The 26,728-nt window shown below is 42.4% G+C and overlaps 1 protein-coding gene, 1 long non-coding RNA gene and 2 other non-coding genes across 5 annotated transcripts in view; 2 read left to right on the top strand and 2 right to left on the bottom strand.

Annotated features, from left to right (window-relative positions):
* The window catches only part of IARS2 (isoleucyl-tRNA synthetase 2, mitochondrial), a 49,152-nt gene that overhangs the window by 10,718 nt on the left and 11,706 nt on the right, over positions 1–26,728 (bottom strand). Inside the window, exons 10-15 of one of the 2 annotated variants that reach the window (XM_005656783.4) lie at positions 26,495–26,585; positions 24,823–24,974; positions 21,502–21,662; positions 11,888–11,990; positions 10,723–10,816; positions 1,788–1,896 (exon numbers count right to left, since the gene is read on the bottom strand). In XM_005656783.4, coding sequence (XP_005656840.2) covers positions 1,788–1,896; positions 10,723–10,816; positions 11,888–11,990; positions 21,502–21,662; positions 24,823–24,974; positions 26,495–26,585 — 710 coding nt within the window. Of the gene's footprint in view, positions 1–1,787; positions 1,897–10,722; positions 10,817–11,887; positions 11,991–21,501; positions 21,663–22,317; positions 22,682–24,533; positions 24,975–26,494; positions 26,586–26,728 lie in introns of those variants that run through there. The other variant, XR_014817328.1, reaches the window with a different exon arrangement.
* Positions 8,928–10,454, bottom strand: LOC146398795 (uncharacterized). The gene is made up of 2 exons (XR_014817339.1): positions 10,279–10,454; positions 8,928–10,192 (listed from the first exon to the last, which is right to left on the bottom strand). It is a non-coding gene; the product is annotated as an uncharacterized LOC146398795 (long non-coding RNA).
* MIR194B (microRNA mir-194b) lies at positions 18,828–18,905 on the top strand. The gene has a single exon (NR_038582.1). It is a non-coding gene; the product is annotated as a microRNA mir-194b (primary transcript).
* Positions 19,114–19,209, top strand: MIR215 (microRNA mir-215). Its single transcript, NR_038518.1, has one exon. It is a non-coding gene; the product is annotated as a microRNA mir-215 (primary transcript).

Here is a 26,728-nt window from a genome sequence, read left to right as displayed (position 1 = left end):
CCTACTCATCCTGATTGTTAAACAGTAATCTCTCTACTTATACAAGAACATTTTTTTTTTTTTTTTTTTTTTTTTTTTTTGTCTTTTAGGGCCCACCCGTGGTATATGGAGGCTCCTAGCCTAGGGGTGGAATCAGAATTGTAACCGCCGGCCTACGCCACAGCCACAGCAAGGTGGATGCGAGCTGCATCTTCGACCTACACCACAGCTCATGGCAAAGCCAGATCCTTAACCCACTGAGCGAGGCCAGGGATCAAACCTGTGTCCTCATGGATGCTAGTCAGATTGTTTCCACTGAGCCACGACAGGAACTCCAAGAAAAATTTTTATGTTTATATTCACTAAACAATTACTACCTGAGCATCTATCATATACTGATGTTGATCATTAAAACTATCCAGGAAGTTCCTCTTGTAGCTCAGTGGATTAAGGACCCAACACTGTCTCTATGAGGATACAGGTTCTACCTCTGGCCTCACTCCATAGGTTAAGGATCCAGCATTGCCACAAGCTGCAGCACAGGTCACAGATGCAGCTGGGATTCCATGTTGCTGTGGCTGTGGCATAGGCCCCAGCTGCAGCTGCGATCCAACCTCTAGCCTGGCTGCTACTTCACTTACACATGACACAGTTGAGGTGGTAGAGAGAGGGAAAAAAAAACAACTAAGCAGGAAAAAGTATGTCAAAAAATTTTGGAGTTCCCACTATGGTGCATCAGAACTGGTGGTGTCCCTGCAGAGCCAGGATGCAGGTTCGATCCCTGGCCTGGCACAGTGCGTTAAAGGACCTGGTGCTGGAGTTCCTGTCGTGGCACAGCGGAAACGAATCCTACTAGGAACCATGAGGTTGTGGGTTCAATCCCTGGCCTCACTCAGTGGGTTAAGGATCCGGCGTTGCCTTGAGCTGTGGTGTAGGTCACAGACCTGGCTCGGATCTGGCGTTGCTGTGGCTGTGGTGTGGGCCAGCGGTTGCAGCTCCAATTTGACCCCTAGCCTGGGAACCTCCATATGCCTCGGGTGCAGCCCGAAAAGGACCAAAAAAAAAAAAAAAGGACCAGGTGTTGCCGCAGCTGCTGTGTAGGTCACAACTGTGGCCTGTGGCTCCGATCCAATCCCTGGCCTGGGAAGTCCATGTGCTACTGGTAAGCCAAAAAAAAAGGGTAAATATTATGGAGTCCCTGGTGGCCTAGCAGTTAAGGATCTGGCATTGTCACTGCTGTGGCTCAGATTCAATCCCTGGCCCAGGAACTTCTACGTCCTGCGCATGGCCAAAAATAAAAACAATTACTACCACAAAATTATCTTCAAAAACATAATCTGAGAAATATACCTGCTGTTCCATTGGTTTGTTTGTTTCTGCTTTTTAGGGCCAAACCCGCAGCACACGGAGGTTCCCGGGCTAGAGGTTGAATCCGAGTTGTAGTTGCCAGCCTTCACCACAGCCACAGCAATGCCAGATCCCTTAACCCACTGAGTGAAGCTAGGGATCGAACCCATGTCCTCATGTAGGTGGGTTCATCACCACTGAGCCATGATGGGAACTCCCTTTTGTCTCTGTTTTTTAACTTCAAACTTACGTCTCTCATGAGACTGAAGATGGCACGCTAATCGAGGGCACTGTTTCATCACTTTCTCTCACACACACACACACACACACACACACACACTCTCTCTCTCTCTCTCTCTCTCTCTCTCTCTCTCTCTCCCTCTGTACTCAGCACAATGCTTCACACACCGGCAAGGACTCAGCAGAAACCCTCGAAGTGTTCAGCTCAGGTGGATACTTACTTAAAAGGAGATTTCCTCCTTGCTGCCACGCTTGTTAACAAGGAAGACTGAAACCAACCCCCAAGCTGGTCTTTTCCTTCCAAGTACAAATCTGCTCTTTGGTCAGTACCTCAAAAATAAATACGAAAAAAGAGAAACTTAATTAAAATAGGAAAGTGGAAATGAAATTTATCAGCGTTAAAACATTCAAAGTAACCGTGTGACTTATTTCTTGTGTCATGTTCTCCCCAAGGGCTGGCCTGCGTTCCCTTGGGCTGTACCCTCATTGCCAATTTATTAATCAAGATCAAGAAAATAAACCTTGGAGTATGATCTCCCAAAGCGCAGATAACTACAATATTATCTAAATTATGGGGTTGACTCATAATAATTATCAGTATCAATGTTTCCAGTTAAACCTTTTATGAAAATAAACTGTTTTTATTAATTCAACAATGATTCGCTGAGCATCTCCTAACTTTACGTGTTAATTCACTTGAGTCTCACAGCAACTCTACAAGGCAGGTCTTACTATGACCCCCACTTTACAGATGAAGAAAGTGAGACTCTGAGAGGTCTTATAACTGCCCAAGGTTATGCAGACAGTAAGCAGTAGGCACGGAGCCTACATCGGGACAATCTGGAAGTTCCTGTCGTGGCTCCACGGTAATGAACCCAACTAGGATCCATGAGGACACAGGTGGGTTAAGGATCCGGCATTGCCATGAGCTGTGGTATAGGTTGCAGATGAGGCTTGGATCCTACGTTGCTGTGACTGGGGTGTGGGCCAGCAGCTGCAGCTTTGATTCGACTCCTAGCCTGGGAACCTCCATATGCCGCAGGGACGGCCCTAAAAAAACAAAACAAAATAAGGAAAACAACAACAACCAGAAAGAAAGAATACAAATAAATAAATAATAAACCTAGACATTCTGACCAGGGGTTGAATGCACGTAACGAAGGTATTAAACAAGTTAGAAAAAAATGTCTTATAAAGAGCAAATTATTAACTTCTAATTTGACAACAACCCAGTCAAAATATGAGCAAACCATAAAAGAGCCCTACGAGCCAGAGTCTGAGATGTCAGACTGGTGGAAGGGGGAGGAATGAAGAGGCAGCACAGGTGATTTTTCAGGCCGTGAATACCCTGGGTGACGCTATAATGATGGATACACATCATCATACATTTGTCCACACCCGTAAAGACGCGACACCAAGCGTGAACCCTTGTAAACTATGATGTGTCAGTGTAGGCTGAACACCTGCCACATACACACCCTGGTGGGAGATCTTGCGAACCAGGAGAGACTACACACGGGTGGGGGCAGGGGGTTTATGATGAATCTCTGTACCTGCCTTTTAATTTTAAAGAACCTAAAAATGCTCTTCAAAAATTAAGTCTCTGGAGTTCCCTGGTGGCCCAGTGGTTATAGACTCAGTGTTGTCACTGCTGTGGCTCAATCCCTGGCCCGGGAACTTCTCCATGCCGCAAGCATGCCCCACCCTCAATTTTTTTTTTCAATAAATAGAAATAAAAGTTGAGCCTTTCCAAAAAAATATGGGAAAAGAAAATCATTTGCTCTACAAATAATTTATTCTCAAGTTTGGGGGACACATACGTACACAAGCTTGAGAGCCCCTTTAGCATTTAACAAGTAACAACAGTTAATTCAAGAGTTTAAAAATCTGAAATAAGGGACCACTTGCTAAACATCATAAGTAACAATCATTTCAGTTAAGAATCATCAAATATGGGAGTTCCCGTTGTGGCACAGTGGTTGACGAATCCAACTAGGAACCATGAGGTTGTGGGTTCGATCCCTGCCCTTGCTCAGTGGGTTAAGGATTCGGCGTTGCTGTGAGCTGTGGTGTAGGTTGCAGATGCCACTCAGATCCCGCGTTGCTGTGGCTCTGGCGTAGGCTGGTGGCTATAGCTCCGATTTGACCCCTAGCCTGGAAACCTCCATATGCCACGGGAGCGGCCCAAAAAATGGCAAAAAGACAAAGAAAAAAAAAAAAAAAAAGAATCATCAAATATGTAGCACCAGGAACTGTATCTAGTCACTTATGACGGAGGATATGAGAAAAAGAACATATATAAATTTGTGACCAGGTCACCTTGCTATACAGCAGAAGATTGACAGAACACTGTAAAATAAACTAGCTATAATGGAAAAAGAAGGGAGTTCCTGCCGTGGCTCAGTGGTTAACGAATTCGACTGGGAACCATGAGGTTGCGGGTTCGATCCCTGGCCTCGATCAGTGGGTTAAGGATCCGGTGTTGCCGTGAGCTATGGTGTAGGTTGCAGATGTGGCTCGGATCCCACATTGCTGTGGTTGTGGCATCAGCTGGTGGCTACAGCTCCGATTAGACCCCTAGCCTGGGAACCTCCAAACGCCGTGCATGCGGCCCTAGAAAAGACAAAAAGACCAAAAAAAAAAAAGAAAGAAAGAAAAAAATCATTAAAAAAAAAGAATCATCAAACACTTAAACACTAGGTGAACATTTGGTGAGAAAACAGGATACTTCGGGTCTTGAAGCATCTCCCTACAAGATATGGTTGGCCCTTGAACGACACAGGTTTGAACTGCGCAGGTCCAGTTATACAAAGATTTTTTCACTACCACAGAGGGCACCATGTGATCTGCAGTTGTTTGAATCCACAGATGCAGAACCAGGGAAGTGGAGGGCCAACTGTGACAGCACGGAGGGTCAGTGCCCGCCCCGAAGCTGTTCACGGGTCCGCTGTACTTGTTGTAGCAGTTACTACGGGGAGCGGGAGGAGTAACTGCCATGGAGAAAATGGGCCAGCTGCACCTCAACCCAGTGATCAAAGGTAAACAGCACCAGTAAGACAAGTGACTTCTGACATGACGCACTGAAAAGGACACAGTGTCACTTTTCGAACAGTCCTGCCAAAAATGCACAGTCTAAACACAGTCACAAGAACACATCACACAAACCCAAGCTGAGGTACTATCTTCCACAAAATAAACCATGAACATAAGGTCACAAAAGACAAGGACAAAAGGAGGAGACTAAAAAGATGATAGCTGGAGTTCCCGTTGTGGCGCAGCTGAAACAAATCCAACTAGGAACCATGAGGTTGCAGGTTCAATCCCTGGCCTCGCTCAGTGGGTTAAGGATCCAGCATTGCTGTGAGCTGTGGTGTAGGTCGTAGATGCAGCTGGGATCCTGAATTGCTGTGGCTTTGGTGTATGCTGGCAGCAACAGCTCCAATTAGATCCCTAGCCTGGGAATCGCCATATGCCTCAGGTGTGGCCCTAAGAAGACAAAAGACAAAAAAAAAAAAAAAAAAAGAGGAGACTAAAAAGATGGTAACTTGAGTTCCCACTGTGGCGCAGCAGAAATGAATCCAACTAGCATCCATGAGGACGCAGGTTCCATCCCTGGCCTCAGTGGGTTAAGGATTCAGCGTTGCCCTGAGCTGTGGTGTAGGGCGTAGATGCGGCTTGGATCTTGCACTGCTGTGGCTGTGGCCTAGGCCGGCAACTACAGCTCTGATTTGATCCCTAGTCTGGGAACTTCCATATGTTGCAAGGGTGGCCCTAAAAAAAATAATAAAATTTAAACCAAAAATAATTACTAAAAATATGCTAAAAAAAATAACTAAGTTTGGAAATTAAGCTCTTTTTAAAATAGTATTGTATATTTCCTTAAAAGGGTAAAATGTTTAAAAAATTATTTGTATGCAGAAAAAGCCTTTGACAAAATCCAACACCCATTTCTGATAAAAACCCTTCAGAAAGAGGGCATAGAAGGAATCTACCTCAACACAATAAAGGCCCTATATGGCATCCCAGAGCTAACATCATTCTCAACGGTGAAAAGCTGAAAGAATTCCCACTACTATTCAACATAGTGTTTTGGAAGTCCTAGCCACAGCAATCAGAGAAGAAAAAGAAATAAAAGGAATCCAAATTGGAAAGGAAGAAGTAAAACTATCACTATTTACAGACGACATGCTATTATACCTAGAAAATCCTGAAGACTCTACCAGAAAACTGTTAGAGCTCATCATTGAGTTTGGCAAAGTCACAGAATACAAAATTAATATGCAGAAATTGACTGCACTCCTATATACTAACAATGAAAGATCAGAAAGAGAAATTAGGGAAAAGATCCCATTTACCATCATATCCAAAAGAATAAAATACTTAGGAATAAACCTACCTAAAGAGACAAAAGATCTATACTCCGAAAACTATAAGACACTGATGAAAGAAATCAAAGATGACACAAACAGATGGAAAGACATACTATGCTCTAGGATTGGAAGAATCAATATCATCGAATGTCTATATTACTCAGGGCAATCTACAGATTCAATGCAATCCCTATCAAATTACCAAGGGCATTTTTCACAGAACTCGAACAAAATATTTTAAAGATTGTTTGGAAGCACAAAAGACCCATAATAGCCAAAGGAATCCTGAAAAAGAAAAATGGAGCTGGAGCAATCAGGCACCCTGACTTCAGGCTATACTATAAAGCTAGAGTCATCAAAACCATATGGTACTTGCACAAAGACAGAAATATAGATCAGTGGAACAGGACAGAAAGCCCAGAATTAAACCCACGCACCTACAGTCAACTAATCTATGACAAAGGAGGCAAGAATATACAATGGAGAAAAGACAGCCTGTTCAATAAGTGGTGCTGGGAAAACTGGACAGCCACATGGAAAAGAATGAAATGAGAACACTCCTAACACCATACACAAAAATAAACTCCAAATGGATTAAAGACCTAGGTATAAGACCAGACACTCTAAAACTCTTAGAGGAAAACACAGGCCAAACACTCTCCGACATAAACGACAACAACATTTTCTCCAGTCCACACCTCTTAGAGTCATGACAGTAAAAACAAAAATAAACAAGTGGGAATTGATTAAACTTAAAATTTTCTGCACAGCAAAGGAAACCCTAAACAAAACAAAAAGACAACCTACAGAATGGGTGAAAATCTTTGCAAATGAATCGACCGACAAGGGATTAATCTCCAAAATTTATAAACACCTCCTACTGTTCAATACCAAACAAACAACCCCATCCAAAAATGGGCAGAAGATCTAAACAGACAATTCTCCAAAGAAGACATACGAATGGCCAAAAAACACATGAAAAGATGTTCAACATCACTCATTATTAGAGAAATGCAAATCAAAACCACTCTGAGGTACCACCTTACCACTGGCCAGAATGGCCATCATCAAAGGGTCTACAAACAATAAATGCTGGAGAGGGTGTGGAGAAAAAGGAACCCTAGTACACTGTTGGTGGGATTGTAAATTGGTGCAACCACTGTGGAAAGCAGTATGGAGATTCCTGAAAACTCAAAATAGAACTACCATTTGATCCAGCAATCCCACTCCTGGGTATCTACCCAGAGAAAACCATGACTCGCAAAGACACATGTACTCCGATGTTCATTGCAGCACTATTCACAATAGCCAAGACATGGAAACAACCTAAATGTCCATCGACAGAGGAGTGGAACAAGAAGATGTGGTACATATACACAATGGAATATCACTCAGCCATTGAAAGGAATGAAACACCGACATTTTTAGCAACATGGATGGACGTAGAAATGATCATGCTAAGTGAAGTCAGTCAGACAAATGCAATCACTTACATATGGAATCTAAAAAAAGGACAAAATGAACTTCTTTGGAGAACAGATACTGACTCACAGACTTTGAAAAACTTATGGTTTCCAAAGGAGACAGTTTGGGGGGTGGGGGGATGCGCTGGGGTTGTGGGATGGAAATGCTATAAAACTGGGTTGTGATGACATTGCACAACTATAAATGTAATTGAGTAATAAAAAATGGAAAAAAAGTTATTTGTGAACCTATGTTTCTATTTCCAAAAATGTTCTCTTTTCTCTATTCAAGTCGTTTCTCTGTTAAAAAAAAAAAAATCAGAAATGATGTAGAATAAGTATTTAGAACACTGACTACTTCAGCAGGTGAATGGATAAACTGTGGTACATCCAGACCATGACATATTGTTCAGCACTAAAAAGATGTGAGCTACCAAGGCCTGAAAAGACACAGAGGAAACTTGAGTGCGTGTTATTAAGTAGAAGAAGCCAACCTGAAAAAGCTACACACTGGCCCCAACTCTGTGACACTCTGGAAAGGGCAAAACTATGGAGGCAGTGAAAAGAACAGTGGTTGCCCTGGGTCGCAAGGAAGGAGGGGAATGGGTGGAGCAGAAGAGTTTTAGGGCAATAAAACTGTTCTTCTGTGTGTGATACACGCCATTATAGTTTTGTCAAAACCCACAGAATGTACCCCATCGTGAGTGAACGCTAATGTAAACTACGTACCAACAGAGGGTCCTCGAATCAGACCACTCTGACAGGATGCAGAGAGTGAGGAAGGCGACGGGGGTCTGTACTTTCAATTTTGCTATGAACTTAAACCGAGCCAAGATGCAGAGCTATCTTTTTAAAAACCCGAGCATTAATTATCTTTAAATCACTATAATAATTCATGTCTTCGGTAAATGGTTTGTTTTAGAAATAGAGATATGACTTATCACCTATACATAATTCCCTTGAAAATGCCATTCCCTTTCAGAAAGAGTTCAAGTTTCAATTCCTTAACTTCCACAGAGTTTAAACTCACTCACAATGAAATGCACCAGGTACTTGACCTGGTGTCAAAATTCAGAAGCCAAATCTCTTTCACGGCTACAAAATCTGCCAGCAAAACATAAAACTAGCTATGTATCCTATACAATCATCAAGTTCACCTTGTCGAACATCTGTGGATATTGGTGAAGACAGGTAATTAAGCTCAGAATCAAGCTGATTTTCCTCTGCAATGATCTACTCTATGCAGACACTGCATCACTTCATATCAGACTTAACACAAGCCGTCTGAGAGTGCAAAGCACAATAAGCCTCCCAGGAATGTAGGCAACTGCTCTTTTTTTAATTTTCAAAGGAAAATCACCTAGTTTCATGGTTTTTTGAACCATGAATCAGTCTCGTAACTTGACACCTTTCCAGCTCATTCTTTCTGCCTATTTATCTTTTGAAATATTTCATCATGAAAGAATAAATGAGAGGAAGATAGGATGCAATATAATTAAACTAACTCTTGCTGATCAATTTCCTAAGATTTTTGTTATTTCTTTACTTTTTTTTGAGGAAGAGGAATATAAGATCTGAGAGACAAAGGAGGAACTACAGTCTAAGTTTGGGTTGTGCATCATCTGTGAACATACAGTTTATGTTCCAGGAGCCTCCTATGCATGTGCATATTTGGGTGACAAATAATTTTCTTTCTTTGAATTACCTAAATATGACATGGAAGGAAAAATTAATTTTTCACCAGGTGCATTTTCATCTTTTATTTACTCAACTGTTTCTGTCACTGTCAAATACTTAAGAACATCACAAACTAGAAGCGGTATCACTGAACTCTGTCAGTACCCCTGACAGTAGCATAGACAGGTTCCAATGACAACCTTCATGCAGTTTAATAGAATCAATGGCTCCAAGTATAACCTACAGTTGAGGGACTCAGTAACGTGACTGCACTGCAGACATTAAAAAGCAACAACGCCAGGAGCACCAATTCTCACCAGGGCTGAAGCAGCTCCTGAACTTTCAAATATACTATACTAGCACGATTTCAACACACAGCTTCCTCTTTTTTGAAATTCAGCCTGCTGCCCCAAATGCAGGAAGAGGTAACCCTGCTTTCTGTTTATGACACTACCTACCCTAATACCTACCTTATGTAGTGTTATGTGCCTACGTTTTCAATATAATTTAGGGTGACGAAGTACCTAAACAAGCAGTATTTTCTCTTCAGAACAGTGGGAGAAGCTTATGAAATCATAATTCTGAAAATTGCTACATAAAAATTGCATTAAAATGTTAACTTATATTTGATCATTATGAATCATGACGTATATTTAAGCTATAATACAGCTAAAACATAAATTATATGTATTTTGCTTTTCAAATTTCCTAAGCTGAAAGGCAGACCCCGGTGGAGGAAAACATGCACCTGCTAAGCCATCACCTTGCAGGAATCACGGCCATCCCAATAACGAGGCCTCGTACCGGAAGTATCCCTTTAGCAATGGCCAGCCCAGCAGGCAAGCTATTTGCCCACACTCCTTTGCTCCAGAAAGCAAGCAGGATCTGTTGGGCAAAAGCCAGCACTTGGTAGCAATGGGAGGAACCACCTGATGCACGGGTGCTTCTCCGCCACCTGTCTTTAACGTCACGGTGCAGAGAAGCGGTGGGTCATTTTCTTCCAACCTCTCACTTAGCATCCTTGATGAAACCGTGTCACACCCAAACACATCCTCTCACGTGTGCCCACAGCTGCTCCCTCCTGATTCCTGCCCAATCTCTCCTTCCTCTCAGCCACTAAAAAAGCAAGTATAAACTAGTTAGCTGTCTGCGGAGGCAGGGGAGCTGTGATGTGAACAGGAGGAGAAAGGAAGAGCAGGTACCTGAGCTCCCGTCTGACACCAGGCTGTGAGGCGACCAGCACCTAATCTGACTCTAATTCAACCTCATTGCTTCTTCTGAGTAATTATGGGGTCACGCGATTTCAGAGCTTTCCAAACTCTGCCTTACAGAACTGAGTCCCTGGGGGTTGGCTGCCAGGTGAGTCAAGGAGAATGAGCTGAGAGGATGAAGAAAATTGCCATTTTTATTTACCTTATGTATTACGGTTCCACATAAAATTTCATTTGGAAAACATTTTTCTACAGTTTAAAAATCACTGGAGTAAATGATTTCTAAGGACTCTTCCAGATGTAAAATTATGTTATAGCAGGAGATATACTTCCAAATAACACACACACAAAGTTCTTGCTTATGAATTTCTACTGACAGCATTTATATATTGCCCAAATTGTTTGGCTGGTATTTAGTCTATTACTTCAAATTACCTGGAAGAACATAAGACCATGAAGTTCCACTATCAAACCAGATGTCCAAAATATCCCGACCTGGCACGTATTCCAAAGCATCAGGACCACCAACCTAATGAGATCATATAAAAACATTTTAATTCCGCAAAAATGACAATATTTACAATTAATAATCAAAGCTTAAGAAAATGAAATTCTTACAACCATTACATTCACATTTCATTTATTTACTTATTTTCTTTTTAGGGCTACACCTGAAGCATTTGGAATTTCCCAGGCCAGGGATCGAATCAGAGCTGCAGCTGCCGGCCTATGCCATAGCAACACTGGATCTGAGCCACATCTGTGACCTACACTGCAGCTTGTGGCAACACTGGCTCCTTAACCCACGGAGCAAGGCCAGGGATCAAACCTGCATCCTCAGAGAGACTGTTGGGTTAACCTGTTGAGCCATGATGGGAATTCCTAAGTTCAAAATTTAAAATGAAATTTAAGACATTTTTAAGTATTAAGAACAATTGCTTCATTTGTACACAAGAGTGACTGTGGCCACTTAATTACACATTTACTAATGTAAATACAAACTGAATTTCCTTGAAACTGTCTTCCAGTTGGGATTTTTCGAAGTCTGATGCCATCAGCTACCTCGACCTCACGTCCCCAAGTCCAGATGGACCAATGTTGGCAGTGCTCCCTCACAGTCACAGGGACATCTGCTCAGCTAAGCAAATCAGAATCAACGCTGGCTCTCAACATGCTAAGGGAACCCCTCATGCTCTACTGCTACACTAAAAACCAAGCTTTCCTCGCTCAACAAAAACACACATGACAGTGTAAGTACTTTTTAACTCCCGGGAGTCGCGTGTTGTCATTAAATTATGCAATACGCACAGAGACTGTTAAATACGGACAGATACTTACCTGAGGTGTCCCCATAGTGGTTCAGCAATTACAAACCTGACCAGTATCCATGAGAACGCGGGTTCGATCCCTGACCTCACTCAGTGGGTTAAAGCTCCGGCATTGCCGTGAGCTGTGGTGTGGGTCGCAGATGAGACTCAGATCTGGTATGGCTGTGGCTGTGGTGTAGGTCGGCAGCTGCAGCTCCGATTCAACCCCTGGCCTGGGACCCTCCATATGCTACAGGGGCGGCCCTAAAAAGCAAAGAAAAAAAGAAATGTACCTGCGACAGGACTTCTTTGGGGAGAAGCTGCTCAGAGGGAAGAGTCCACCAGATATCACTGCCATGTTCTTCCACGAGTTTCGCGATATGCTCCACAGTCTGGCTATTTTAGGGGAAGAAGGCAAAACTGCTCAGTTTATTATTAGGATTAATATCAAACTCCATTTTAGGAGTTCCCGTCGTGGCTCAGTGGACTAAGAACCATGAGGTTGCAGGTTCGATCCCTGGCCTCGCTCAGTGGGTTAAGAATCTGGTGTTGCCCTGAGGTGTAGTGTAGGTCGCAGACGTGGCTTGGATCCTGCATTGCTGTGGCTGTGGTGTAGGGCAGCAGCTGTAGCTCCAGTTCAACCCCTAGCCTGGGAACCTCCATATGCTGAGGGTATAGCCCTAGAAAAGACAAAAAAAAAAAAAAAAAAAAACTAAGAAATACTGATTTTTTTCCCTATCTGCAGCATATTTGTCCCTATATATAGCAAGATTTTTTTTCCTATCTTTTCAGCCAAATTTTAGTGGTATTATCTTCAGTTACTTGCTTACTTAGCACCTGCTGTCCTCAAATTCGATATAAATAAAGTCAAATGGATCATATGTAACCTTTAAAAGAAAAAAAAAAACTCTTTATATCCCTATTTCAGTTACTCATTTCCCTATTTTTATCAATCTATTTTCTATCCGAGTACCTTTATTCAAAACCTACTTATCTATCTCCTCCAATTTCTGCTCAAATTAAGCCAACACACTCTGTCAGTTCTGCCTTTGAAATATGACTCAAATGTGTTCTCTGGTCCTGATACTGTATTAGTCCAACCTCACTGCTTCAAGACTAGATCGACGCATGACTCACATAATTTACTTTAGATGACACATCTCTGAGGTAGCTGCATCCCTGACACTGCTTTTATCACACCAATCCCCTCCCCAAAACTTCCTGTGTCCCTTCACTGCAGAAGAGGCCGAGCCGTGTACCAGGGCACAGATCTGGGCAACAGACACCCTGCTTACATCCTAACTCTGCCGCCTGTGTGTTCATGACCGCACACGGGTACTCAAACTTCTCTAGGTCTTGGCAGCCCCTTCTGTTAAGGAGAACAGGGCAATTTTCGTAACAAGTCTTGCTTCAATGCCGCCAACGTCCTGGACCCTGTCATAGGCACTGGAGAGACAGCGGTTAACGAAGCACTGAGAGTCCCGTCCTACTGAAACCTACGTTTTCGTGATGCTCCCTCAGAATGACTGCAACCTAAATGAGAGGGTCCAGTAAAATTCAGCACATGTCTCACACAACAGAAAGCCAACAAACATGGATCAAATGAATGCTGAAATGGATCCTATCTCTGGGAAGAACCCAGTTATAAATTATGTGACAATTAAACTCAGGGAAAAGTTTCTAGTAAACTCTCTCACAGGAATAACATACCTTTAATTTACCATCACAGCTGTATGGACATCACAGCTTCCTCTGGTTGCCTTCCACTCACACAACACTCTGGTCAGGAATGTGGATCCTGGAGCCAGAGAGCTTTCATTTAATTCCTGGTTCTATCGCTACTCTGTGACCCTGAACAAAGCACTCAACGTTTCTGTACTTTGGTTTGTAAAATGCAAAAAACAACCGTATCATTACGAGAGCTATTATGGACTTAATAGGGCTTATAAAGCGGGCCAGGGCACAATGGATAATGCATCTGACTATGGATCAGAAGATTCTAACCGAACATATATATAAGTGCCTAGAACAAGGAGTTCCCGTTGTGGCTCAGCAGAAACGAGCCCAACTAGTATCCATGAGGACGCGGGTTCAGTCCTTGGCCTTGCTCAGTGGGTTAAGGATCCACACTGCCTTGAGGCGTGGTGCAGGTCGCAGACACAGCTCAGACCCTGCGTTGCTGTGGCTGTGGTGTAGGCCGGCCGGAAGCTGCAGCTCCCATTCGACCCCTAGCCTGGGAACCTCCAATGTGCTGAGGGTATAGCCCTAAAAAGCCAAAAAAAAAAAAAAAAAAAAAAAAAAAGGCTTACAACAGTGTCTGACACATAGTAGCAGGTATTATGTAAGTGTTAGCTATCATTTAAATCTATCCTGTGAAATCAGGTCAATACAGACAGTAGTTTTGTTAACCCATTACCAAAACACATACCCACATTAATGTGCAGAGAAGAAAACACGCGTCTGAAGACGACGCCCGGATCGCCCGTCTTTCCACCGTATACTCATTAGAAGGGCGACAGAAGTGGAAAGAGCGTGCACGGGGAGAGCTCTAAGTTCTTAACCGGGTCAGCTGCTCCTTAACCGTGACTGCATAAAGCACATCGGTGAACCCGTGGCCGGTAATGCAGACAGAATGAGGTGCTATGAGACACTGAGTGGGGAGCAAAACGCCACGGTGTGCTCTAGACAATATGTGCTCCACAAACTGAAATCGGGCCTCCTTCATCCGGTCATCGCAAGAAGGACAGACTGACAAGGTGCAAGGCTGCCAGAATCTACTTGGAGGAAATTGCAAGAGTAAGACTGTTTCGATGGGCACAGTCCATGTTTCTTAAGCAGCCACACACTTCGGATGGACTTTAACAGCAAAGATAAACTTTTGCGACAGGAGGACCATAAAAACTGGGCACTAAGTCCCTGGCTATACTACGACGCCGTGTAGTTACCTATTACTGTTTCAGACAGTTCGCCCAGAACACTTTATCAGTTAATACGAACGTACTACAGCAGAAAACCTGAAGCGGCCTCATGCCATCCCTCTCGAGGGAGAGAAAGCAAGCAGCAGAGCCCACACACAGACACATTCCGCACTAACCACGCCACCTTCTTTCAAGGAGATTCTAAACGCCAGCGTCATTTTGCTTTTCTATTTTTACACTGTTATCATTAGACGGTCATTTTAGGTAAATGGTAAAACACTGAAGTCCTTAGACGTGTGTTGGAGATAAACAGATAAAAAACAGTACAAAAATAAAGGAAAATGGTTCAAATTTCATATTAATTTAGAAAATAAGGTAGAGAGCCAGTATTAATATGATTAGTAATCACAATAAAAGCATTATGAATATACCACAAATTATCTATACACACATACACACGTTTATGTGAACACTTCTTTTTTGGGGCTTTTATTATTTATTGTCTTTTTGCCATTTCTTGGGCCGCTCCCGCGGCATATGTAGGTTCCCAGGCTAGGGGTTGAATCGGAGCTGGAACTCCCCATCTGTATACTTTTAAAAGCACTCTCTAACTGGATTCACAGAAAAACACATTTAACAGCTAAACTGACAAGATAAACTGTTCTGTTGTCTTGAGCCTCACAGAGTATCACAATTAAAAGCCAGGCCTTGGAATTGTCTCTCCTAATAATGGCTCAGTTGTGTTTTTACTTCTCCATCCAGCCTTTCTCGCTACAAACACGGTATCTGGGAGCTCACACTCCTCTCTGGGTTTGCAAAGGAAAGTGAGAACCAGAGACGCAGTCTCAGGAGGAGCGGGCGCAGTCAGAGCCAGCACCAGGCGCAAAGAGCAGAGTCCACCTGCGACTTATCAGACGCAGACAGCAATACATCGCACTGTTGTTCCTGGCTTCGGTTCCACGGACCCGGAGGAAAGCTGGGACAAGGAAGGCTGTGCGACAAGTTTTATCCTTTCAGAAACCTCGCCACTGCAGAGACCCTCTACACATCCATTTCAGAGCGTCTAACTGAACGCGGAATAAACTGAGTTTTCATATCCTTGAAGAGCAGATAAATTCCATGACGTTTCAGAGCTACAGCTTAAGTATTACTTTACATACCCAAGTATCTCCGAGTCTGTAACTAAAAAGACCAAACGGCAATGATTCCAAGTTTGCAGGTGGCACGTTATTAAGGCAACTGTAAAATTCTACCACGTTTAGTCAACCCCTCTAATCTAACTAAAACTGAAGTTTTTTTGTTTTTTTTTTGTCTTTTGTCGTTGTTATTGCTATTTCTTGGGCCACTCCCGCGGCATATGGAGGTTCCCAGGCTAGGGGTTGAATCGGAGCTGTAGCCACCAGCCTACGCCAGAGCCACAGCAACGTGGGATCCGAGCCGCGTCTGCAACCTACACCACAGCTCACGGCAATGCCGGATCGTTAACCCACCGAGCAAGGGCAGGGACCGAACCCGCAACCTCATGGTTCCTAGTCAGATTCGTTAACCACTGCGCCACGACGGGAACTCCTAAAACTGAAGTTTTAATCGCTGCATTTTCGTATAAAAAGATTGGTAATTCACATAGATATACACTGTAATGTTTCAGAATAAGAAATTTAATCTTATATTACATTAACCTTATTTGCAAATATACTCTTTTAACTCATAAAAGTCTCTTACTTCAGTGAGGAGAAAAGTTTGGCTTTTTCTTTTAGTTCACCTAATAATACTTACTAAAAATGACATAACCGCACTAGGTTATCTACATCAACGAAAATAAACCTGCAGTTCTTAAAAGCCTAATTTCAAAAAGCTGTCATAAATAAAACTACACACAACTAAGACAATGACATTTATTTGTGATCCATCCAAACATATGCAGATGAATCTGGACCAAAAAACATGTTTTTCCCAGTGTATCCAAAAGAAATGCGAAAATGTTGAAGAGGGGAGAAAAAGCTCTACTTCCTTAACAGAGCAAGTCCCAGTAAGGCTTAGAGCAAGACTTGCCTCCTTACTTTTTATCATGAAATGAGAAATATTAGCTGCTGGGAACCTCCATATGCCAGGGGTGTAGCCCTAAAAGACAAAAAGGCCAAAAAACAAAAAGACCCAAAAACCTGAGATTGTTTTAAAAAGTTTTAAAACAATCTACAGGCATTTCTTACTGATACTAAATATTTGAAAAAAACAAAAGTAGGCAAAATGTGTCTTTTGAAATTAAGAATTCTCCCCTTTGTTAGTAATACTCTATACTTGACACAAAAATAAGGTTAACTTATAACCTAAAGATCAGTATGAATTACTGTTGATAAAAGTGGGTGAAACCATTATCTCTGCATAACCTCCATGCTCCCATCCCAATGCTGCAGTTTACAAAGCAATAAGGCCCTCATAAAACTTTGTACTTTACGCAACACCCTTATCTAAACACACGCGTTATATTCCCTTTCGTAGGTTTCAATCCGTGAAAACCCACTAGGTAGACAGAGCCACTATAACACCAACCACTCATTCCGAAACTTCTATATCAACTGCGCTAAGCTTATTTAGATGTTGCTGGAAATTAAGCAGCATTAAGATTCCGAGGTAATGGAGAAACTGCTGCTGTCATTTCAGTTTCCTGCACTTTGCCTTTATAAGAGCAAAAATATTAAGGACTACAGTACGTTTCTTCTGGGAGACACTGGAATGAGGTAAGAGGCTAAATGTTTCATATTTATTCACTATGTTTAATTCTAGAATACAATAAAATTTGAGTGGGGATCTATTTTTAATTTAATCCTATACTTACGTTTCAAAGATGACAGGGAAAAGTTTTGCAGAATTTTTTTTTTTTGTCTTTTTGCTATTTCTTTGGGCCACTCCCGAGGCATATGGAGGTCCCCAGGCTAGGGGTTGAATCGGAGCTGTAGCCACCGGCCTACGCCAGAGCCACAGCAACACAGGATCCGAGCCGCGTCTGCAACCTACACCACAGCTCACGGCAACGGCAACGCCGGATCGTTAACCCACTGAGCAAGGGCAGGGACCGAACCCACAACCTCATGGTTCCTAGTCAGATTCGTTAACCACTGCGCCACGACGGGAACTCCTTGCAGAAATTTTTATTCAATTAACATTATTGATTTTTATTTACCAAAAACCATTACTATTAACATGAGCAAAACTTTGATGTAGCTAAAGCTAACACTCAAACTTAAAATTCATTGCCTGTTTCTAGTCAATTTCTCATAGTTTCCAGAACTCAGGGGCTAGGTTTCCAAAATGCATGTTAACTACTGCATTAATACTGTTAACTTGATTAAATCATCTGAAATGAAAGAATTTAACAACTTCTTTTCCTTCTTAGGAGGCAATTGTTTCTAAATTGTATCTTTTTACGCTAAAAAATATTTGTCTTTATTAATTAGGAATAGATATCCCCCAAAATAAAAATAGCATTATATTACAGATTCAGAAAAATGATCAATGGTGTTAAAGTCAAAAGTGGAATTATTTCTTGAGAAAATATAAGCATGAATAAAAAGTACTGGAGTTCCCACCGTGGCTTAGCAGAAACAAATCTAACTAGCAACCATGAGGACACAGGTTTGATCCCTGGCTTTGCTCTGTGGGTTAAGGATCAGGTGTAGCCGTGAGCTATGGAGTAGTTAGCAGATGTGGCTCGGGTCCTGTGTTGCTGTGGCTGTGGTGTAGGCTGGCAGCTGTAGCTCTGATTAGACCCCTAGCCTGGGAACATCTATATGCTGCAGGTGCGGCCCTAAAAAGACAAAAAAAAAAAAAAAAAAAAAAAAAAAAAAGTACGAATGAGATTATTTCTTTTTTTTAATTCTATTTTTTATAATGATTTTAATTCTTTCCATTATAGCTAATTTACAGTGTTCTGTCAATTTTCTACTGTACAGCATGGTGACCCAGTTACACATTCTTTTTTCTCTCATTATCATGCTCCATCACAAGTGACCAGACAGTTCCCAGTACTATATAGCAGGATCCCATTGCTTATCCATTCCAAAGGCTATACTTCGCATCTATTAACCCCAGATTCCCAGTCCATCCCCCTTCCTCTCCCTCCCCCTTGGCAACCACAAGTCTGGAGAACATTATTTCAAAACAAAATTAAACATCAGAGTTTCAGATCTATCAGGTTCTAAACTTACTTAGAACATGAATAAACCAAGAGTTTCTTCTGTAAAACTAGTACACTTAAGAGTTAATCTATAGGCTTTCATCGAGACGAGCGGAAGGAGCCCTCTGATGGGCTTAATGGCGCCATCAGCTGTAACAGCGACTCCATGTGGACTGTGCCCCAATTTCCAGTGGAGATGCTGTTACCTTTGACGGCGACCAGCTCACTACCAAGATCCAAGAAGGACAATAAAAAAAATCATGGTCACTTGATTCTCATTTGATTAAGGAAGAAACCAAAAAGTCAGCCTTTCATGCAGTCTTCAAAAATTGACAAATAATTAAGAATAAACATCCATTTTCTGAAATCAACTGTTCAGTCGCTTTAGAAAAGATCCAAAAACGGAAGAGGATCCGAGTCATTGTTAAGAGATGGTGTACAGGAAAATGACCTATGAATTGACAGACAATGTGGCTAAATCTGTCTGTCATTTCTGTAGGCCAATATTCTGTATATCTCTGCTACTCCAAAATCAGAAATCAACTACACCATGCAAGCAACACAATGGTAGATGCAAGGAAAGAAGCTGTTAACACTCCATGAAAATGTACTGACTGAGAATAAAACATAAATGATACCTAACGAACACCTGTCTGTGTTTTTCTGACAAAGCTTACATTTATTTCACATAGGTCACTGACTAATCCACCTTTGTACCATTTTATTGTAGTGATTAAATAATGGTCAAATAAACCAGCTTGCTCTACTTACTGATACGTACATTTGGTTCACTTTAATCACTTCTAGGAAACTCCCTAAAAATCCTGATTTCTAAGTACAGAAAAGAATGAGGAGCAACGGCAGTGCTTATAAACATTTCCTTAAAAGAAAACTCTCCATATGGATTTTTTTTTTTTTTTTTTGGTATTTTAGGGCCACAAGGGCATATGGAAGTTCCCAGGCTAGGGGTGGAATCGGAGTTGAAGCTGCCAGCCTACACCACAGCCACAGCAAGACCAGATCCTTAACCCACTGAGCGAGGCCAGGGATGGAACCTGTGTCCTCATGGATACTACTGGGGTTCGTTACTGCTGAGCCACAATGGGAACTCCCTCCAGTATGGAATTTTAAACAATACTTATGTACATTTATCTCAACTTATAATTCTTAGTAGGAGCAGTAAGATACTAGTTTCTCTGCAGTCAAGCTCCAAAACAACATAAGCAACAATATTTAGGCCAAAGAGGCTTTTCTCAGATCCACACTGTAAAAATACTTCAACAGTCTCACAGTGACTTCTTGGTCTCTAAGCTCTAGATTCTTTTCCTAAAACTTCTTCCTCCTCTTGCCACCTAAGAGCTTAAACTCCTCGGCCAGCTATCTGAGCCTGAGTCCAGTCTGCCCCAGTCAACCTTCTCAGAGTCTCTCTTTCTATCCCCGCAAACACCCTGCAGCCCCCTGCTGGTTCCGATGCACGTGCTATGTTTTCCCTGCTCTGGGCCCTCAGCTCCTGATCCCACCACTTGCAAATACTTCCCCCCATTTCCCAGCCAATGCTCAAGGCCCTATTCAAATGCCATATTCTCTACAAGTGAAGCAAAAAAGCTCTTCAGTATCTGCCCAGGGAACAGATTCGGTTCTTCCCTCTGTGTCAGGCCGCCGTCAGGTGTCAGATTACCCATGAGGAATATTTCAAACTGAAAAGGAACCTTCACACCAAGGATACCAAGAACTACCTTTTATGTAGCTAAAAGTAATTAAAAAAAAAAAAAACCCACAGGGTAATCAATAGTTTTTAAAAATCCTTAAATATATATATATATATCCCTAACAGTACCACCTAAGGAAATACTAATAATGGTGACAAGGAAAATTAGAAGCTTTTTACAAAAATGACAATGAACCCCCAACAGTGGGACATTCAACTGTGTCGTCTCCTGAATTCTCCATCATTTGCTGGTCTCCATGCCCCCAAAACCCTCACTGGATCCGCAACTGATGAAATGTGAAAACACGTACCAACATGTCGTCAAACTCTTTGTTCGTGTTATAGGATAACTTAGTAAAAAATCCATTAGCCAAATTAAAACAAAATTACCCCCCCAAACAGAAAACCCAGGGCGTATTCCCCTTTCTGCATCTGCTAGTAACAACAATGCCGATGGCCTCCCGAATTTGCTAGAAGATAAACTAGCTAGACTGTTACTCCTTAAGAGCAGGGACCAAGCCAGTCGTGTCTACTGCCTCAAAAAAACGGTGTGCTGTATAGTTAGGAAAAAAAGTCTTTTTACTGTATAAGCTTTTCTACTCAGATTTGTTTACTTTCCAAATTAAAAAAAAAAAAAAATTAAGGACACAAAAGAGAACAAACAATTGAATGCAATCATCACTAGAATTAATTATGTGCACTCAACTATATTATAGTTTCTTAAATGGTAAATTATCTGCACAATTACCTAATACCATTTCTGACACTAATTCTTAAAGAGAAATGACATGCTGGGCTCCACCACTAAACATGGTTCATCTCTGGGCTCCTGAGGCCTTACTCTCGCACAGTCAGGAATAATGAATTCTCATGGAAAAAAATCAGAGTCTTTGCTTCCAAGCATCAGCATTGAAAAAAATCTAGAGTTTGTTAAAATTTCAACCATATGAAAGAGCCTCTTTGAAATTTATATTTTACCCCCCCATAGTTATTTTGGAGTATTTCATTGAGCACATATCAGGCATGTTCAATAGTCCACTATTGTTGCATTTTTAAAGAAAACACAACTCCCTTTAAAATGCTGAAAAGTTTCAGAAAGAGTTCTACCTGTTGATCAAGAATTCGTCTTTGGTCTTATGATGGAACACGGGGATCGGAACACCCCAGACTCTCTGCCTTGAAATGCACCAGTACGGCCGCCTGTCCATCATGTCGACCATGGCATTCAGCGCTGACTCAGGAATAAACTTCACTTTTTTCAACAGATCCTGCAATTGAGTCACAAACCAGGTTCAGTAAGAGAGACCAGAACGAATTTTCTACAACTGTCCCTAATTACCCTAATGCAGTTTTGTCTTTTTTTCTTTTTAGGGCTGCACCTGCGGCATATGGGAGGTTCCCAGGGTAGGGGTCGAATTGGAGCTACAGCTGACCAGCCTACACCACCGCCACAGCGACGCCAGATCCTCAACACACTGAGCAAGGCCAGAGATCGAACCTGCGTCCTCAGGGATGCTAGTCAGACTCGTTTCCACTGAGCCATGACAGGCACTCCTAATGCAATTCTTTATTTGGATGTTTATAGTCATTTACATGCTTCTTCTGCAAATGAGACCAAGTTAAGAGAAGCTACTCTCTTAGGCTGACAAACACGGATTACATATAACCAAACTTGACACGATACGGTTGACAACATAAAACACTTTCTCCAAACAAGTTATGCCCCATTTACTGTCTCAAGAACACTCTCCTCCTTCCACCCCTCCCCTCAAAAGTTGTAAACAACTAACATTTGATTGCATTTGTCAGTTACCAAAAGAAGCATTGTACAGAAAAAACATTCTAAAATATCCATAAGTTAAAAAAAAAATCATTTTCATTTTCTCTCCACCCATTACTAAAGCATTTTTACATTTTCAGAGCATGTCTGAAGTGTCCTCACCTGAACCACCAGAAATCCCCTCCCCCAAAGTCCTCTGAAGCACCGCCTACTGGCAGAATGGCAACAGCTGCGTTTATTTTGATTAAATAGCCAGGAAAAGCAGACACTGACTTCGCATTTGATTTTGTTAAGGGATAACTATTACCTTCTTCAGGTGGTAATGATGGCATTAAAATTATATTTCAGGAGTTCCTGTTGTGGCTCAGTAGAAACGAACCTGACTAGTGTCCACGAGGCCGCAGGTTCGATTCCTGGCCTCACTCAGTGAATTAAGGATTTGGTGTTGCTGTAAGTGGTGGTGTAGGTTGCAGACACAGCTCAGATCTGGCATTTCTGTGGTGTAGGCTGGCAGCTGTAGCTCCAATTCAACCCCTAGCCTGGGAACCTCCATATGCTGCGGGTGCATCCCTAAAAAACCAAAAAAAAAAAAAAAAAAAAAAAGAAAGAAAAAATTACATTTCAATTTTATTTTTTTTTTTTTTTTTTTTTTTTTTTTGTCTTTTGTCTTTTGCTGTTGTTGTTGTTGTTGCTATTTCTTGGGCCACTCCCGCGGCATATGGAGGTTCCCAGGCTAGGGGTCTAATCGGAGCTGTAGCCACCGGCCTACGCCAGAGCCACAGCAACGCGGGATCCGAGCCGCGTCTGCAACCTACACCACAGCTTACGGCAACGCCGGATCGTTAACCCACTGAGCAAGGGCAGGGACCGAACCCGCAACCTCATGGTTCCTAGTCGGATTCGTTAACCACTGCGCCACGACGGGAACTCCTACATTTCAATTTTAAATGTCAGATACCTAATATGAAATACTTATGGAAAACATAATGCCAATAATTTGCTTTAAAACAATCCAGTGGGTAGGAAGTGTAGACAATGGGTAGGGATGTAGATAAAAAACAAAATTGGCAAAAAGTTGATGATAGTTGAAGTTGGGTGATAGAAACATGGCAGCAGATAATTCTATTTCTGTAAGGAACAAGTGAAAATTTTCTATAAAGAAGTTAAAAAAAACAAACTTGACTCCAGCACATTGCATAACCATCAGACTCAGATGTTCTGTAATAAAAAATCTGTGCAAAGCTGAAAGTTACAAACTGTAACACTTACAGGTAAGAAAAATAGGCTTCATAGAAATGTAAAAAAAAAAAAAAAAAACAAAAGAAACAGTCCATAGCACAGCTGTCCACTCGACATGAATGCAGAAAATGAAAAAGGCTTGCAATGCTTTGGCAGGGGCCCTGAACTGCCAGGCCAACAAATGAGCCAACTAAAAATAGCAATATTGTGTGCAAACCAAGTATCTGTAAACTCAGCCTGATTAACAAAGATAGAGCTGAGCTCTTTAACGGAACCAAACTGTTTGTGAGATACACACACACACACACACACACACACACACACACACACTGAATGAAAGAGCTCAGATATATCAGTATTTTAAATGCAGGTTATGAAGTATTTGTTAACTCAAAGCAGTATTTTTTCAAATGAGTTGCAATTTCAATTTAAGGAAGAAAAGGGTTTTTTTTTTTTTTGTCTTTTTGCTGTTTCTTGGGCCGCTCCCGCGGCATATGGAGGTTCCCAGGCTAGGGGTCAAATCAGAGCTGTAGCCACCATCCTGTGCCAGAGCCACAGCAACGTGGGACCCAAGCCGCGTCTGCAACTTATACCACAGCTCACGGCAACGCCGGATCGTTAACCCACTGAGCAAGGGCAGGGACCAAACCCGCAACCTCATGGTTCCTAGTCAGATTCGTTAACCACTGCACCACGACGGGAACTCCAAGAAAAGGGTTTTAAAAGAGTTTTGCTAAATGCATATTACGGGCCAGACGCTGTTGTGAGAACTTTCATCTGCTTATGCCATGAGGTCAGCATGACTATCACCTTGATGTAGATGAGGCGGCAGAGGGTCTGAGAGCTCAGACAGCTTGCTGAACTCAGGTGCCAGTTCTATGCTATTTTCAGGACACTGGGCAAGAGATGAGAGCAAGTCACCCAACCTCTTTAAGCCTGATTTTCCCTATGTGTGTAATGGAGGGATGGTAACCAAAGGTCTTTTCAGTTTTAAAATTCTAAAATTTTCGAGTTCCCTTCGTGGCGCAGTGGAAATGAATTCGACTAGGAACCATGAAGATGTGGGTTCGATCCCTGGCCTCACTCAGTGGGTTAAGGATCTGGCGTTGCCGTGAGCTACGGTGTAGGTCGCAGGTGTGACTCATATCCCACTTGTTGTGGCTGTGGTATAGGCCAGCAGCTGTAGCTCTGATTCAGCTCCTAGCCTGGAAACTTCCATATGCCCCAAGTGCGGCCCTAAAGAGCAAAAAAAATCAAACAAAATAAAAAATTCTACAACTTTATGATACCAAACAATAATAGCATCAATCCCTTCTATTTGCCAAACCCTGCCCCAAGCTCACCGGCAAACCTTTTATACGGAGGGACTATAAGCCCAAGCCTCCCAGGGGGATGGGTGCCTTTGATACCTTGGCTGTAGTCTTAACATCCGTGATGTTGACAAACCACTGCTTGCTGGCACGAATAACCACCGGCTTCTTCGTCCTCCAGTCATAGGGATAGCTGTGCACCAATTCCTCCTCCTTCAACAAATTATTTGCAGCCTGAAGCATCTTTATAACTTAAAGAACAATAACAATTTACATTAGACATGATTAAAAAAAAGTACTACGAAAATTCTAATAACTCTAAAACGCCCAGGAAGTTCTAAATCTGGGCCAACAGGTGACAGGAAGAGGAGCCACCTACCAGGCAGCAAAAGGCATAATCTGAGAATCTCTAGGACAAAAAAAAAAAAAAAAAGACTGCGGAACCTTAATCAGACTCCAAATTATGCCATTCCCATTATGTCATCTTCTTTTCAGATGACAGAATGCATCTAGAATTCTACATTTCAAATTGAGAGCCACATGATTTACACAATGAATTCTAAAACAGTCTCCAGGTAATCCAGAAGAAACTAGGTGTGGCAGGCTGACTTTTGTCCCCACAAAAGACATGTTCAAGTCCCAGCCCCTAGAACCTGTGAATGTGACCTTATTTTGGAAATACAGTCTTTGCAGGTATAACCTGCAGTCAAGATGCAGTCATCTTGGGTGAGAGTGAGCCCTGACCCCTAAGACTGGAGGCTTCATAACAAGAGGAGACAGGAGTTCCCATTGTGGCTCAGTGGGTTATGAACCTGACCAGTATCCATGAGGACGCAGGTTCAATCCCTGGCCTTGCTCAGTGTGTTAAGGATCCCTCGCTGCTGTGGTGTAGGACAGCAGCTGCAGCTCCAATTTGACCCCTAACCTGGGAACTTCCATATGCCACAGATGCAGCACAAAATAGCAACCCCTCACTTGGCTGGGTGCTGACTCTGTTTACACTGCTTAGTTACAAGGCGCCTGACTGAAGAACCTCAAGGGGCCCTGGGGCTGGTGCAGACTCACTGGTGGACAGAGTCAGGGTCCAGAAGACTCTGCCTCCCGCCCCTACCTGGTGGGTGAAGCCAAATCCTGTGGTTAATGCTGGACTACTGGCAGGTAGACCTGGGTCCTAGAGTCTGTCTGTAGGGCCCAGGGATCCAGAGCTGGTGTGAGATCACTGGGACAGGGGTGGGGGTGTCCTGGTACAGTTGGGCATGGGGTTGAGGGTGTCCTGAAGCTTGTGTTGACCTGCCAGTGGACAGGTCAGGGCCTAGGTGATCCCAGGGTAAGGTCTGGCCTGCTACCCAGAGGTTGGGTTTTTAACGACTGGAGGACCCTTATGACTGTTAATATATAAATTATCCTATATGGTTAGTGATTTACAAGGGTTACAAAAGAAGTGAGTGTCTGATTCACATTCAGCATCTAGTCCCAAAACTGACTTCATCCTTTCCCAAAAGCAATACTGCTGATAATTATCTCTGTAGTCCTAAGACAACGCCATTCCCTGCTTACCGCTCTGCTGTGCTTAAACAAGCAAAGTAACTTCAAAGCAATGATGAAAAAGTGCCAAGCTCCATTTTAAAGCACATGGCAAAACAAAAAGTAAAACATAATTCTAGCTATTTGTTTCTGTTGAAGTACAATATGGGAGAACAGCAGGCAAAGGTTACTGCTGGCTGCTTTTCAGAAAATACATATATATGATATCAGCATACCAAGTACTCACCCACTTCTGTTCCCTCTTCAAGAACCGCCTTGTTTTGAAGTTCAGGACCTGCAGCATCTGTGAAAACTCCGTCTTCATTCACTAAGCAATCCTACAAAGAGTCATTGTGAACAATTAAGATAAAGTAGACGAGTTCCTGTTGTGGCTCAGTGGGTTAAGAACCCAACATAGTGTCCATGACGATGTGGGTTCGATCTCTGGCCTCGCTCAGTGGGTTACGGATCCGGCATTGCC

This window comes from Sus scrofa, chromosome 10, assembly GCF_054392235.1.
Source record: "Sus scrofa isolate SSC_HxYL_T2T_F1_AM1 chromosome 10, Sscrofa_HxYL_maternal_Yorkshire_Landrace_v2.0, whole genome shotgun sequence".
In the NCBI taxonomy this organism is placed as follows: domain Eukaryota; kingdom Metazoa; phylum Chordata; class Mammalia; order Artiodactyla; family Suidae; genus Sus; species Sus scrofa.
Note: the sequence above shows the minus strand (reverse complement) of the source record. Positions and strands in the feature narration are given on the sequence as shown.